Genomic DNA, 15,201 nt, shown 5'->3' with positions numbered 1-15,201 from the left:
CTGCGCTGGAAGGAGGATATTGAGGCAAGCAGGTAGAAAGTGCACACTTGGGGGACAGCAGCTGGTTGGCAAGCATCAGAATAGGATTTATGGGAGGAATGGCGGGCGCAGGAGGCGTCCTCTGAGTGCAGGACACCCGTGGTAGACGCAGTTGGAAAGGGTTGTGACTGCTCTATGCATAGAATTTGTTTCACTGGCGACTGGCATACAAAGGGAAAAGCTGACTTGAGGAATGACTTGGGCGGGGCATGGGATGTACGTAGGACAAGATAGGTGAATTTTTCCTGGGCGATATGATGTAGTATCAATGGACAGACAATGGCTAGGAGGGTTGTGGCAGCTCATGGCTTACAATGCAAGGTTTCACAATCAGGTTGTGTATGCTGCAGAGTATGCATAGCTTTGCGCAAAGGATGGCTGAGACCGGCATAGCCTGTTGATCCAGGCCTTGTGTGTTGGCCTTCTGTAGGGGGCAGCTTCACCTGCCAGCACAGGGGTTTGGAGGGTTCAGATTCAATCACTAGCCAATCAGGGTGCTGCAGGCCCAGGGCAGCTTGGGAGCCTGGTGTGCACAAAGGCATGTTGGCAGCCATCTTGGAAGGGTCGAGTGGGCCTCAAATCCCATCGCTTTTTCCTGGGCAGAAGCCACTAGACATTAGTTGTCTGTACGACCTATCCGCATGGTCTGAGGAATCTGGTCTTCCAAATTCAATTTTGGGAGAAGTGTCTATCCCATTTGCAGTTTGTAGAATCTCATGAAGATCTTTTATCCTTGACTCGTCTATCAGAGCTTCTGGCACATCTTGTGTTCCGTATTGCAACCCAAAAGGACGTGATTCATCAGAAGAGGGTTCATGTTCCTCATAAATTGAAGAAAGTGACTTAAAGTCTTTCCTTGATAATGGGAGAAAAAAATCTCTAGTTTTTTTAACCTCCTTCGAGGACTTTTGCACAAGAGTCTATGACGGCTTCGACGTCGAAGGTTTCGACAACTGAGGTGTCAAAGATTTTTTCGACAAGGATGTCGACACTCTCTGTGTCAATGACGTCAAAGATTTTACCGTCAAAGGAGTTTCTTCTTGACTTGAAGGAAACCTCAGAAGGTTCTCGAGGAGACTTCTCTTGGCCATCCGGGCTTGAGGGCGCACAGGTTTTGTCCTTTGCCTTTTCTTTGCTGGGTTTTTTGATAAGGATATAACTTTTACTCTTCTTTGAGGGGGTCGAGGCCGCATTCTCAAAGACCTGAAGCATTTGTAGTCTGAATCTCCCATTCAGCTAGTGAGGCTGATTTGGTTGGGCAAGCAACCCGTTCCAGGGAGGAACTTGATGACGAAGACTGCGACCTATGACGCCTTTTCTTTGAACATCGTGAAGATGACGAGTGGTGAGACCCACTCCTAGACCGAGATGGTCTTTTAGCTTTCTTTCGACGATGAGAGTCGCCCCTCGACTCGTCGGAAGATCGCTTCTTTGACTGAGTCGTTGAAAGGGATTTATGTGACCTACCTGCAGCTAACTTCCCTCGATGCTCTTTCAGGGCTTTCCCGGTCATCGAAAGGCATGATTTACACACTGATGTCTTGTGATCGGATCCAAGCCACCATAGACACACCCGGTGGGGGTCCGTAAGGGACATTTTTGCCCTGCAGTCGTGGCATTTTTTAAACCCCGATTTGGGTGTTGAATATGCTGACAAAGATGCCATATTCTTTTAAAAAATAACCCTAGATTCACAAAGGAACCGAAGCGTGCCGATCTTCCGAAGCATTAGCGCTCACGGAAAAACAGAACTGAAGCCAACGGTTGCAGCGCACGCTATATGCCAGTGATGACGTTGACATCGAGATGGAGGCCCTTGTGGGAAATTGAGTCGTCGTGCATTGACGCACAGCGCCCCCAAATGGAAAAACGTCTGAAGCAGCTAAAGCTGGATATAGAGATATCAAAAGATGAGGAATGCGTGGGAGGACACAAGCCATTCAAAATATGTTACTGTAGAGCTGGGGTGCACAACATACAGCCCGCAGGCCATATGCGGCCCGCGCTATCGTGCTTTGTGGCCCCCTATGGACAGAACTTTCATAATGAAGTGCGGCCCACTTCAAGCAAAAGAAAACAAAGCGGGCCGCACTTCATTACTAAAGTCTTTGAAGCCTGCACATTGCTGGCACAGGTGCCCGTGGAAGTTGGTGATTGCACCCCTAATTGATGCCTGTCCCCCACCCCCGCCTCTGGCAAAGAATTATTTGCAGGGGACCTAAAGGCACTAATCAGCCCAGCCATCATTCACACATTAGCAGGCTCTATTTGCACCTATTTGCACAGCATGTGTTCTTTTTGCTGGCATGAAAGGGTCACCCCGGGAAGCAATGGGCCATGAATATCACTGGGGGCCATCATTGATTTACGCAGGCTACCTACATGGTGGTCACACTTTTGTTTTCCAAATGTGCAGTTTACGCTTGTCTAGAAGAAAAACGAAAGACATTTCCAAACAAACATGCTTCTTTAACTTAAATTCATTTATTTTCTTTGATGTGTGTTTTTCTTTTTCTCGGACTGCCACACAAATACCCAGTGATTTCTGTGTCCCTTCCTTTGTGTTTTTTGACAGGATATATTTCTAAAGCTCTTATATGCTTGTCAAACTGCTTCATTGCAAATACATGCTTCTATTTCGCTGACAGCAGTTATCAGGAAATAAAACTGTGGGTTCATGGGTGCCAACTTTTGATTTTCACTATGGGGGCAGGCATTCCCCCACCCTCACCCTGAACATAAGCAAGCTGCCAGCCCAGCACATCCTCGGGCCGAACACATTTTATAGCACTTGTTTTTATAAGGAATTGGAAAAGGTCATACAATTTGCAGCCAGTTTTAAATATATAACATTTTAGCAACAGTCACTCACAACCTGCTGAGATACCGTGGTAGTTTTCTATTGTAGGGCATGTCTACGAGCCCATTCATGTGTTCAAACGTTCAAAATCACTGTATTACCAACAGTGCAGTTTGTGTACATGACTTCAAAGTCAACAGTATTTCATCTCCAACCACACCGACCCTGTGCATACATTCTTTGACGGTGTTCCAGTGCCGCTTCTTCATAATAGGCATGGTTGCGCTGATCCACGGGCACCCTCGCCCATAATGGAGGAACCATCCCATTGTAAACACTGAGCACTCACTCAGCTGCTTTATGCGGCTGAGGGCACGCTCCTCGGCTGGCTTGAACTGTTAAAGGGAACGCTGTTTCCATTTGACAGTTCTGTCCCTCAGCCTTCCATATCCAATGAGCCATGCAAAACCGGGGGCATTTTGCTTGCCTAACCTTGCTTGGCTCATTGGGGATTCTGGCTGAGGAACGGCATGTTTGTATATGCGAGGGAGGGGTTCCTGCACCTCCCCCTACATACAGAGTGGGGCTCTTCACTATCAGCGATCCGGCTCTGGCACGCATGTGCATGAACCAGTAAGCACTCTTTGCTTCCTGTTCGTACTACGCGGGAGCTGTAGCACTGGGAGGAAATCTAAGGACCAGGCAGAAGGTACTTTAATTTAAATATGTGTCTGTCGGTGTGTATGCTTGCATTTTAAAAATGTACTCAGGAAGGTGGGGAGGAAGCCCCCTCACCCCCAACACCTTTTGATTTGTTCGGGCTCCCTTGCTACGCTCCATCACACTGGCATATTTGGGGCAAATATTTATGCTCCTCCAATTTAGTACACAATTTTACCAACACCAGTGCTGTAAAGCATGGTTATAAACAGTATAAAAAACAAACTATATTGGTTATATTTTCTTTCCATGGCCTGTACACTCCACCTTTGTATGATGCGTCAGAGCAAAGTATTGGAAAGAGAACATTCATTAATTCCCCTGGTGACAAAGCAATGTTGACAGCGGGCATTGGAGTCATTTGTGGCACTACTTCTGAATGCAAAAGTGTTTTGTGGTGGCGTGTGGAGGATGAAAATGTAAAGGTTTTTCTTTAAATGTGATAGTGTTCTATGATGCCGGTGGCCTCCCAGTCTGCCCATACTGCAATTTTGTGAAGTGCAAAGGGTCGGAGGCTGCATTCTCTATTAAGATCCAGAGGCAAAGCCTGCTCATGTAGTCATTAATGTGGACAGATCACGCATCAGCCACATCTGCACAGCTCTTTTCACCTGTAGGACAGCCAGTTCTGTTAGGTTATTGCCGCTGTTCTCCCACTATTGATAACATGTTGAAGCCCAGGGGCAAATCAGTTTTTCTTCTGGCTTGGTAATAATGTGAAGACAAGAAGTACACCTCAAAATGCCTGTTCTTTCCCCCACATGCTTACTAAAAATGTCTCAGGGGGTTGTAAATTCACCACATGCCGCGCCTGGCAATCTGGCCGCCTGTAGACAGCTTGTAAGGTACATTCGGCCCTCCGGCAAAACTAGTTGTGCACCCCTGCTGCAGAGGAACAGAAAGATGTGAGAACCATCTAGGTAACCAAATTGCTGAAGTCATGAGAGCGAATACTAGAAATGTCAATTAAACGTTGCCAAAGGTCGGTGGTTTAGCTAATCTCACTCTTTATGATTGGTTCATCTCTGCATGGTGATATTTTCGGAATGACATGTGACAAGTTAGGTTATTTCCAAGGGGCTGTTCTAAAAACGTCATTCAGGGTAGTTATCATGATGTCAGCTGTAGGTGCTGACCAATGATGTAAAATTGAATAGATCATTGTTTAGGTGTAACCCTGGCCAGAGACAGTAGGCGGAGATGGGTGTGTTTTTTCAGGGTAACAAAATGGAGTACTCTGTGTGTCCCATACAAAGATGGCGCTCCTTTCGCACCGTCACATGACAAGATGCGCCAATACAAACCAGTGAATTACCTTGACAGGATAAAAACCATATTAAAACTGTGCCTGCGTTCAAAGGCGCCTGAAAAGCAACAACCAGGGGATACTCTGTTCCAAGGAAGAAACCATCACCTGAACGAACACCTATGAGTTTCATTGCCTTTTGCCTTTTAAGACACTAGAGGCTCTTTTACTTAAGGTTTCCCTTTTGTTTTCCCTTCCTGTCTTCACCATTCAGGGGGAAATGGATGACGGGAGAGTGTGCTTCTAGATGCACATTAACCTGAGAATTTGCCTGGGTGGCAGAGTATGCAACCCCTATGTTACTAATTTTAATTTCATATTACATTTATTTTTTATACATCATTGGTAAAGAGAAAAATGTGTCTCTCTCTATTTTGTCTCTCATATAGACAATAAAATGTCAGTCACCCCATAGTGATCCCAAAAACGAGAATGAGATACCAGAGCCTTACCTAAATTACCTTACTGCCACAAATCCTGGAAGCGGCAAGTCGACTTTTAAGGGTATATCATTATTGGAACTCAGATACCCTAGATTAATCAATCTGTTGTTGTGTAGAGCACAACAATATTTTTTTTTAAACTCATTATTTCACCTGTCTATTGTTAAAGGACACAAAGGAAGGAACAATAAAAGATCTATTCTCCTTCTTAGTCCACATTTTTAATCTTCAACTTTGATCACCTTCTTTTGGGTAATGCTCACAAAGGGTATGTGTATTCGTTCAGATGGTACTCAAAAAACTTGGTTTAGCTCTCTTCTATCCACTTTCCTAGATAGGCGGCACAACACTGTGTCCTAGGGAAATTGTGCTCCTATAGAGCAAGAGACAGTGGGCCTCATTATAAATTTGCCGGTCTGGAAACAAGGGTGCCGGTAAGCTCACCGGAAACCTTGTTTCCGGACAGGTAAACTACAAGTCTGCCTGCGGGGGCCGCTGTGCCAGACAGGTCTGACCCTGCCGGGCGCAGCGGTCACGGTAAGCAGACTTTTCATGGGAGCACTGTTCGCAACGGTGCTGGTGATCCTGTGTCCCCACTCCCATAGAGTCCTGCAGGACTCTATGGGAATGGGGATTAACAAATATACCGCTGCCCGATTTCCTGGCCGCCGGACTCGGAATGAGCGGGTGGCACCTGGAGGTCTGGTGCCAGTAAATAATTGTGTCCTGCGGCAACGCCAGTAGCTTAAGCAGGGTTACCGCCGGACTCGGAATGAGGCCAAGTGAATTTTTAGCACCAGATATTCCAAATGCTTCTGTCTTGTGTGTGTTAAAAAAATAAATCAGATTATGCACAACAGTAAAATACAATGTTAAATGTCTGACACAATACATGCAGAGATGTGCTTACCCCAATCAAATGTATTCTAGCAGGCCTCTCGCCTTCAGTAACTCTCACTGCTTCAGTAAACACGCAACTGTTGGTTCGTGACAAAAGGGCAGTCTGACTTTCTCTGACACCATTGATAGTTCCTAAAATTAACAGCCCAAGAGGAAAAAATAAAGCAAGATAAATTTAAGTTTTAAACTCATAAAATATTAAATTAGCAAATCATACCAATGCCCTTTGTCCTACCTGTTTGATTGCCCCCAACTAAAGATTTGCTACGCAGGTTCTTTGTGACATCCAGAATGGTAGCACCAACGTAGGCGATCTCAGCACCAAACCTGAAGCTCTGTACAGCAACACAAAAGACAAATGTGGTTACGATCTGAGCAGTAGCCCTTAGAAGTGTACTTATGTGGTGCATGGGAGTACCATATAATAACTCTGAGTCCAAATAACCTGACAGACTCAAGAAGATGGCAAATTACTGTTTTATTAACAATTCTCTAAAACAGGGAGCAATAACGGCATAAACGGACGCACGTTCATTCTCAACAATCAAGCCATATAGCCAATCATTTAACAGACTCCTATGATTGGTTTGGCATGCTAGACCCAACCTAGGACATTCGGTATGTTAGCCGCATGTAAGCTAAGGAACCAGGTACAGAAAGAACACATCCGACAGCTGCCTTGCCACCCAATTAGCCCACCATCTGACATCTCCCATGCCTTAATTCAAGAGTTTTTCTTTGAAGTTCAGCTGCGCAGAATGTTCTCTTCCTCAGAATTCGATGGGAGTGAAGGTACTCGCTATCTTGTCTGAAGTTTAAGAATGGATCTTATTTTCAGCTTTTGGGTCGCGTGGTGAGAGACCACGATTTTGTCCATTTTGCAAGCTTTTCCATGTCTTTAATTGCTCACAACTTGGCACGAACAGTGTTCTTTCTCGCACCTAATCTACGAGAATGTATCCTACGCACACCTCTTCTTTGATACAGGTGTAGCTGACCTTGCTGTGCCCGTCTTGAATTCAGGCCAGAAAGCCTCCCCATGTCTCTTCCATGGATCTGTATTCTACTGATGCAGCCTCAGTTTTTCTCTTCATAATTCCTTGCCTATTTTCACGATATCGACGTCCACTTTTCCTATAATGGTGCCTTCACCTGCATCTATTTACTACTTTAGCAAGACTCTAAGATGACTATCTATCTTGCAGTTCAGCATATGTATATCAATTGTGCTTCTTGCCGTTTATCTTTGATTTGCATTTACTCCTTTTTTTTGCATTCATTTTTACTTTATTTCTTTGGTTTCATTGTCATTTCTGTAATATTCATACATCGTCTTCAGTATATCATCTTGTTTCTACATCAGTGACATCCATGCTTCATTGTACCACATCTTCTCATGACATCACTAGGCCTTCTGCTTGGTTCAGTCTTATATTTCTTCAGGCGTTGGTTCTTGCAGGTTTTCGTCAACTAGGGGATACATTCAACATGGATGCCTCAATGGGAACTGCCTCCCAAATACTCGCTGCAGTATTGACACTAGAGCAGGTCTCAGGCATGGTACAGTCTTGTGTCTCCAGTACATGGGAGGTGAGGGGGCGGAGGTCTCTTGACGTATATGTCTGCTCCTCCACAGATCATTAAATTATGGAAAAAATGTTACTTTTGGCAGAATCGATTATCTGGACGAAACACTGAACTAGTGCACAGATTTTCAGGCATCAAACACAGAAAATCAATCAAAAGCAAACTTGATGCTTCTTGAAAGAAAAAGTTACTTATTTGAAACAAAGGTTCTCTAGCATGACTGCCATCCCAAGATTCACGTGGAACACTTTTTCGAGCATAATGTAATGTATAATTAATTATACATCAAAAACTATTTTGTGAAAACGGAGAAACATCTCTGCACTCGATTTGTGTCAAATAGGCAGTGCCCCATCAAGACAGAGCCACAACACTCCTATAAAGTTGGGGTGCTGGTTTAGGTTACATATTCTAATATAGCACTAAGACACGTTAAAGTATCCTCTATCACAGAGTACATATGGCAACGGTTGATAATTACATAAGAAAACTTTGATGGCAAAAAAAAGTGTATTGATAAGCTTTTTGAACATGCTCTTTTCAACTCCCAATGATTGTTCCAAGTGGCGGAAACGTTGACTGCAAAACTCTTTCCTCCCGCTGACTGCAAACTGAATCTGGGAAGGGAGAACACAAGCTGATTTTTAGATCTGAAAGATCTTAGTGGATTGTAATGAGTGAGTCTGGAAAGATATTTGGGAGCAGTTTTGTAAAACCACGGATGGATCAAGGTAGCAATCTGAAAAAGTATTCACGTCTGTACAGGCAGCCAATGTAGTACACAAAAAATGTTATTCGTCTTTTATACAGCACACATCACTGGCCGTAAAGCACCAAGCCTTGTTTGTGTCGATCTGAACTGCAACCCTGCCCAGTGTGGCAGTCAGACCGTCGTCTGGGGTGTGAAAAGGAGCAATGGAGAGCCGAGAAGGCAATGGGTGGGAAACGTTAGTGAATAAGTGTGGCATGACCATTATAAGGAGTTCTGGTGAATATTTGCATAGCATTGCTTTGCAGGAACTGTAATCACTGAATTCTCTTTTTAAATGCAAGAACGAGAGGCACCGATTTTCTGACATCATAAATGAACTTAAAGAATGTTGGCTGGGCCACATATGAATTGAGGAAAGATATCCATGTTGGACACCACAGTTAGAGGTAAGTAACTTTCTTCTTTGGAATGGTCTTCTCTACCAAAGAATTAGAATTCTGTACAGCGCAGTGACTGTTTCCAAGCGGAATTTCCTAGAGTGAATGGCTGTTTGCAAACAGCAATACCTTTCCCAGTGTTACCAAGCATTAAATCCTTGGTGACTGCCACAATAGTTTCACGTTGATTGACTATGATTCATTCAACCTTTTCTCTCAGCCTATTGTAAGAAACTCATGGTGGCAACAGTAAAGACAGACACGAGTGATCACAGTTCAAGGGTGTTTATTAAACTTTTTAAATGGGTGAGAAAAACACCCAACCTAAACCTAAAACTAAGATGGGAGCAAGCGACGACCATCAGATAGTAAGGCAGTCCTAGTGGCGTCTTGTCAAAATAAAAGGTCCTATACTAAAAAAAGATTGCCCATCCTTATCACTAGGTTAAAAAACAGTGTGGGATAGTGTTCACAAGAAGGTAAAGAAGTGTTCAAAAAATGAAAGGTCAGGATATTATGGCCGGGGTCTACCTTCCCCACGTTTTCTAGCAGGGGACAAAGGCGGGACTCTCAAGCACCGCACACTTCTGGGCTTCTCCTGTACGAGGTTACAGTTCCTTTCAACAACGCTTGGACCTTCTGTGTCCAAGACTCCTACAAGTAAAAGTCTCTTACTTCAGAGGGTTTGATACATTGTAAACGATAAACCAAAAGTTTCTTCTATTTCTCTTTCAGTCCTCTTCACCCGTGGATCCCCCTCAGCCGGTTACCGATCCTTTTCTCAAGATGCTGGTGATAAAAGGGGTGGGTAGGGTAAGTTTGAACTGCCATCCTGGAATTACTGCTTCCTCGTAAGTTCCGCCTTGCTCAGAGTGTGCTCTCATGCTCAGCCTTTTAACGTTATGGGGAAGGGAAAAGGCAGACAGGTGTGTGAAATTAGTGGTAACTGCCTGTCCCTTGAGTTGGGACATGTCACGTATACGGCTCTGGTATTAACCCCATTGTCTTTCAGGGTAATCAGTTTGTGAGAAAGCATTTGTGTTAAGAAAGGGGAGGGGGGTTGAGGTTTTAAGTATCCTACAGAGTAGGTTGGGGAAAAGGTATTGTAAAGAAGAGGATACAGCGTCTCACCCGTCAGCGTCCCACTTCCACTCCCAAAGGACCCCAATCCAGGTGATCCTCCTGCACTGGTCCACTCACAGGAACTGGATTCAACAGTGATGGCGTGTCCTGACCACCTGGATGACAAATCCCTGGGGACTAGTGAGACACCTTCAGGTCTCTCACATACTCTTCCCCCTATGCGAGGTGGACACACCTGTTCTTGGTCCTGATTCTATGTGTTTAGGACCTGGGGAGAACAGGGCAGAGAGATGTCCAATAACTCTCGCATATTCAATGAGTTTGTTGTGGTCGATATCGGTAGAGGTGTAGTGATTTTACTGGTTTCTATACAGTAGCCTATGAATTGGTTTTTAAGGGAGGGTTCTGACTTCCTAGGCTCAGATGGTTTCCAGTCGCATATTGGTGAGTTTTGTGAGCAGTGGCCTGCTTGCCAATAATTCTGGGGTAGACAATCTCCAAATGGAGGTGGAGTTTCCTATAAGAGAGTAGAGAAGGTAGGGAAATCCTGTCCTAGAATAACTTCTTCGGGAGCCCAGCAATTATGGCTGACGATATTTCACTGGACTCGCCCCGGATATGAATGTGTACAGGTATTTTGGGTGTACATTTCATTGTCCCCATGGATCCTAACTAGGGCTGCATTTTCCAGGTCCTCGGTTATAACTAAATCTGCCTGTATAGCAGTTTGTTTACTACCTGAATCAATGATGGCACAGAGTTGTCTCCCATTTACCCAAGCTTTTTCGTAGGTAAAATCTATAGAGGATTGACACAAGCATATACTAAAGGTTTCCAGCTCTTCTTCGGGTTCTTCCCATTCTTCCCCTTTTAAGCAACCTATTTCCATAGGTTCGTCCCTTAGGTTCTTTGGACAGTGTCGAGCTACATATCCTGTTTCTCGACAGGAAATGGTTGTCTACTTCCTTTTATTTCGTCCCTTTTACTTTCATCTTTGCTTTTGGGACTAGATTGTCTGATTTCTATTTTTCTCGTGGCATCCCTTCTTTAGTTTTACATTACCCCCCTTGTTTATCTATTCCCTGAGGTTGGGGCCGGTTGATAGAGCTATGATCCTTCCATTTTTCCCCCAACGATGGGCTGAGTGAAATTGTTTAGCTGCATCTGAGTGGTTTTGTGCAGTCTCAATGACTGTGTCTAGGGTAGGCTGATTTAATTGTAGAACGGCTTTCTGTAAAAAAGGGGGTAAGGAATTAGGAAATTGTTCTAAAGTCAACATCTCCGTCAGTTCTTCTAGGGATTTACTATTGATCCAGAGGGCCATAGTGTTTTTAACACGTACATCCATTTCTAGGGGGGTTTCTCCAGGATTTAATCTAATGGCTCTCAACTTTTACCGATAAAAGTTGCAGGTTTCACCCACTATTTCTAACAGCCCTTCTTTGATGGAAAGAAAGGTGGCACCCTGTGCAAGATTAAAGAGTGGATAGGAAGTTTGCAATTCGCCCTTCAACAAAGGGGCCATATAGTATCTTTTTAGGTTCTCTTCCCATCCTAGTTGTTCAGCTAGGCATTCAAAGTTTAAGAAAACATTTCCGAAATATTCACCTTCAAGATATGCTTGAAGTACGGTTAGGTAGAGATTTGGGGTAGTACCCTTAGGGTGCACTACAACAACTTCAGCCTCCTGGCAATAGGGACCCAACCTTTGGTATAAGTCTGAACTAAACAGGTTTGCAGTGTGGCCTAGCAGCCAGGCGTATCTCAAGAGGGGTCAATGTGAGCAGTAATGGAGTTAGAGAGAGATTCACAGTGACAGGTATTCAAATAAACACTGATACTCAAGGTTTCTTGATAAAACAATTATTAATTTATTTACCAGTCATTTAAATATAAAATGCAACACTCAAATACACTTCAGAAATCCACACTCTTATGTTTCTTAAATTCAGTAACTTCCCATTGGGGATGACCCACAGACAATTCCTACACCCTCAGGTGACTTAAATAACTAGGACACTTGTGGTCATTAATATAGTACTGTTACATTTATAGTAGGCAGAGCGTGTGTAAAAAGAAAGGTTTAGCAGAACAAACAAGAGGTCTCAAATATCCTTTTTAAAGCAAGCAAATACTTGTGTACCCAATGCAGAGTAAGTTAACCCCTTCCTGGAAGGATAGGTGCAACACATTGACAGAGGAGAGAAGAGTCTTTCAGGGAACCAGGCTAAGCCAATGTCAATGGGCAAAAGTCTATGTAACAAGCACTTCTTGAAAGTGAGTAAAAGTTTTTGCACAATGTTTTTAGAAGTCTTTGATGGAGACAGAAGAATCAAATGTAGGGCCACAAGCCAAGAGACTTGTGAAGTAGAAGAGCAAGCAAATCTACCGTGAGAGGTAAATTCTCTCAGACTTTATAGTACCTTTGGTTTGAAGAAAAAGATGCAGCTGATGACCTCTGTTCCTGTGCAGCTCTGCAGATCCTATTGTTCCTGGGCCTCAGCCGTGGGGACAAGAGGGAGGACTTCTGGGGATTCCTGCACCACAACGGGACGGTCACCGACCGCAACCAGCAAACTTTCCAACAAGTGGCACTTCAGTGTTTCAGCTTCTCGCGACTACCACAAACAGCAACACTGCGTTTCCTGGCTGTCAAGAAGGACCTTCCTTGCTTCTGGGGTCCCGCACTCTGTTGAGGGGGCTCAGACTCGGTCAGACAGTCCTGCTTCCTGGGAGTCCGTAGGATCTTCCTGGCGTTCTTAGGCAGCTTAAAAGCAATGCACACAAACTGGTGTTCCTCTCCCTGGTTATTCGGTTCCTGCAGCGACTGCAAAGGAAATTCAACTAGCTCCGAGAAGGAGGTCCAGGTGGCTTACTTTGGAGTGGATTGATCCCACCAACTCAAGGGAAGAAATCGTCTTCGCAGAGCTTCTGTGTCGAGGCGAACTTGGAGCTTCAGCAAAGCAGCAGGGCTTTACCGGGCAAACCAACGGTCCAAAAATTGCAGCAGGCGCCCTCTTAAAGTTCTTCTTCGGATTCCCTCTGCCTTCCAAGCTAAAAGCCTCACCTTTTATGCAGGTTTCTCCCATTCATTGCAGCCTAGCTGTCAGTCACCTAACAGGGTGGCTGTCCTTGCCGGACAGTCAGCGGGCCAATCATCACAGAGTGCATTTGGGTCTCCTAGGAGACTAAGCACAGGGAGTTTCGTGCACCTCCTTCACTTCCTGCCCCCACCAGACACTCCGGAGCCAGAGGCGGGTTTCACTCGTGAAGACCGCCAAAGAAAAAACAAACAAAGGGATCAAACCTGGTATGGCACGCAGAGAATATCTCAAGAAGGACCAAAACAACAAGAAATGGTGAAAAAATAGGACCAGGCCATTTTGACAGCTTGCGGTAAAGACACGACACAGTCATAAAAAGTAACCACTGCCACCAGCAATTAATTGTGTAAAGACTAACATAAAAAAATGCTACATGAGAAGCTAGACAAAGGGGCTACTAAGTAACCCCTCCAGCACCCTATTGTTAGACAGTGTGTGCTGGGTCTAGAAAGTTACAATGTACAGTAAAGTCAATTTTACTTTACTGCTCTTGGAAACAGTAGTTAATTCAAGAGTAAGATATTTAAACCTTGGGCAATCTAAAATACTTCCCTGTGTCACTGCACTAAAGGTGCTGTGTGACGCAATGCAAAAAGATGCCTATGGAGTTTGTCAGACTCCAAAAACCAAAAGAAAGAGTCAAAAATCACAAGAGAAATACATGTGAGATTGGGAAAAAGGTCTCGCGCTCTCCAGGTCAAAAATGAAAAGTCCTAGATTCCAGCAAAAGTGCTGGGGGTCTCTAAGGTGGCGAGGAATTAGCACATGTCTGTGAATTCTCTCTAACAAGTACACCCTGTAGTAGTAAGGGTCTCGCTTGCAATTCAATCAGCTTAGTCCCATTTTCTTGCAGTCTAGCTTCAGCCTACATCTGATGGGCCGCTAACTGGGCATTGATATTGGCTAGATCGGACATTTCTCCCGGGTGTGTGAGAGTTCCTTCAGTCAAAGGTTCTGAATCAGACCAGAAACAACTCTCAAGTCCCTCAGACAAGGCCTCAAAATCCTCTGAGACTTCTGACCCTGAGTCCACCGAAGGATAAGACCCCAGGGAGCCAAGCTCTAACCATGATGGTCCTGCGATAGATGATGTTTGGGAACCAAAGAAAAAGGCTTGAAAGGAGGGGGGTTTAGAGAACTAGGTCTAATGAAAGTAAGGAGGGGTCAAGCTTTCAATATTATTCAATCCCACTGTTGTGTGTGAGAGAGGAAGGGTGTCTAATACCACTTACGTTTTAAAGAATAGATCCTGTTGTTCGGTCGGGGCACGAAGGTTGGAGAACACCTCTTTTAGTGTTGATACGCGGTCAGAGTCAAGGAGTTCAACAATTCTGTTTCCCCTTCTGGTGGTACAACAATTATCAGCATGAGTTTCAATTTGTTTCAGTTGAATCAAATCCCATTCTTGATACCATATGTAAGGAACCACGGTGGCAACAGTTGAGCTGCGACCACCAAAAAATAATAAGTCAATCCTAGTAGCGTCTTGTCAAAATAAAAGGGCCTATAATAAAAATAAAATATTGCCAATCCTTATCACTAAGTTACAAAACAGTGTGGGATAGTGTTCACAAGAAAGTAAAGAAGTGTTCACAAAAATGATAGGTCAGGATGTTATGGCCGGGGTCTACCTTCCCTATGTTTTCTAGCGCGGGACAAAGGCGGGACTCTCAAGCACAGCACACTTCTGGGCTTCTCCTGTACAAGGTTACAGTTCCTTACAACAACGCTCTGACCTTCTGTGTCCAAGTAAAAGGCTCTTACTTCAGAGAGTCGGATAAATTGCAAACGATAAAACAAAAGTTCCTTCTAATTCTCTTTAGGTCCGGTGATTACTCTTCACCTGTGGATCCCCCTCAGCTGAGTTCCGATTCTTTTCGCAATGTTAGTCTCCCTCAGTCGGGCTCAGACCAACCAATAGCACTGTGGATATCCCTCAGTCGGGTTCAAGATTTGTTCGCACAATGCAGTTCACTTAGCTTTCTCACAATCTTTTCTCTTGACGTCCCTCAGTCGGGTTCACTACAGTCTTTAATTTGTACTCTCCTCATTTGCAATATTCGAGAGTCT

The 15,201-nt window shown here is 44.4% G+C and overlaps 1 protein-coding gene across 1 annotated transcript in view; it reads right to left on the bottom strand.

The window, feature by feature from the left end:
- Positions 1-15,201, bottom strand: part of FBH1 (F-box DNA helicase 1) — a 1,469,681-nt gene that overhangs the window by 459,584 nt on the left and 994,896 nt on the right. The window contains exons 14-15 of the mRNA XM_069629653.1: positions 6,444-6,543; positions 6,219-6,340 (exon numbers count right to left, since the gene is read on the bottom strand). Coding sequence (XP_069485754.1) covers positions 6,219-6,340; positions 6,444-6,543 — 222 coding nt within the window. The remainder of the gene's footprint in view (positions 1-6,218; positions 6,341-6,443; positions 6,544-15,201) is intronic.

Source organism: Ambystoma mexicanum, chromosome 12 (assembly GCF_040938575.1).
Source record: "Ambystoma mexicanum isolate Mex_15411 chromosome 12, UKY_AmexF1_1, whole genome shotgun sequence".
NCBI classification, from domain to species: domain Eukaryota; kingdom Metazoa; phylum Chordata; class Amphibia; order Caudata; family Ambystomatidae; genus Ambystoma; species Ambystoma mexicanum.
This window is presented reverse-complemented; position numbering and strand designations above follow the sequence as displayed.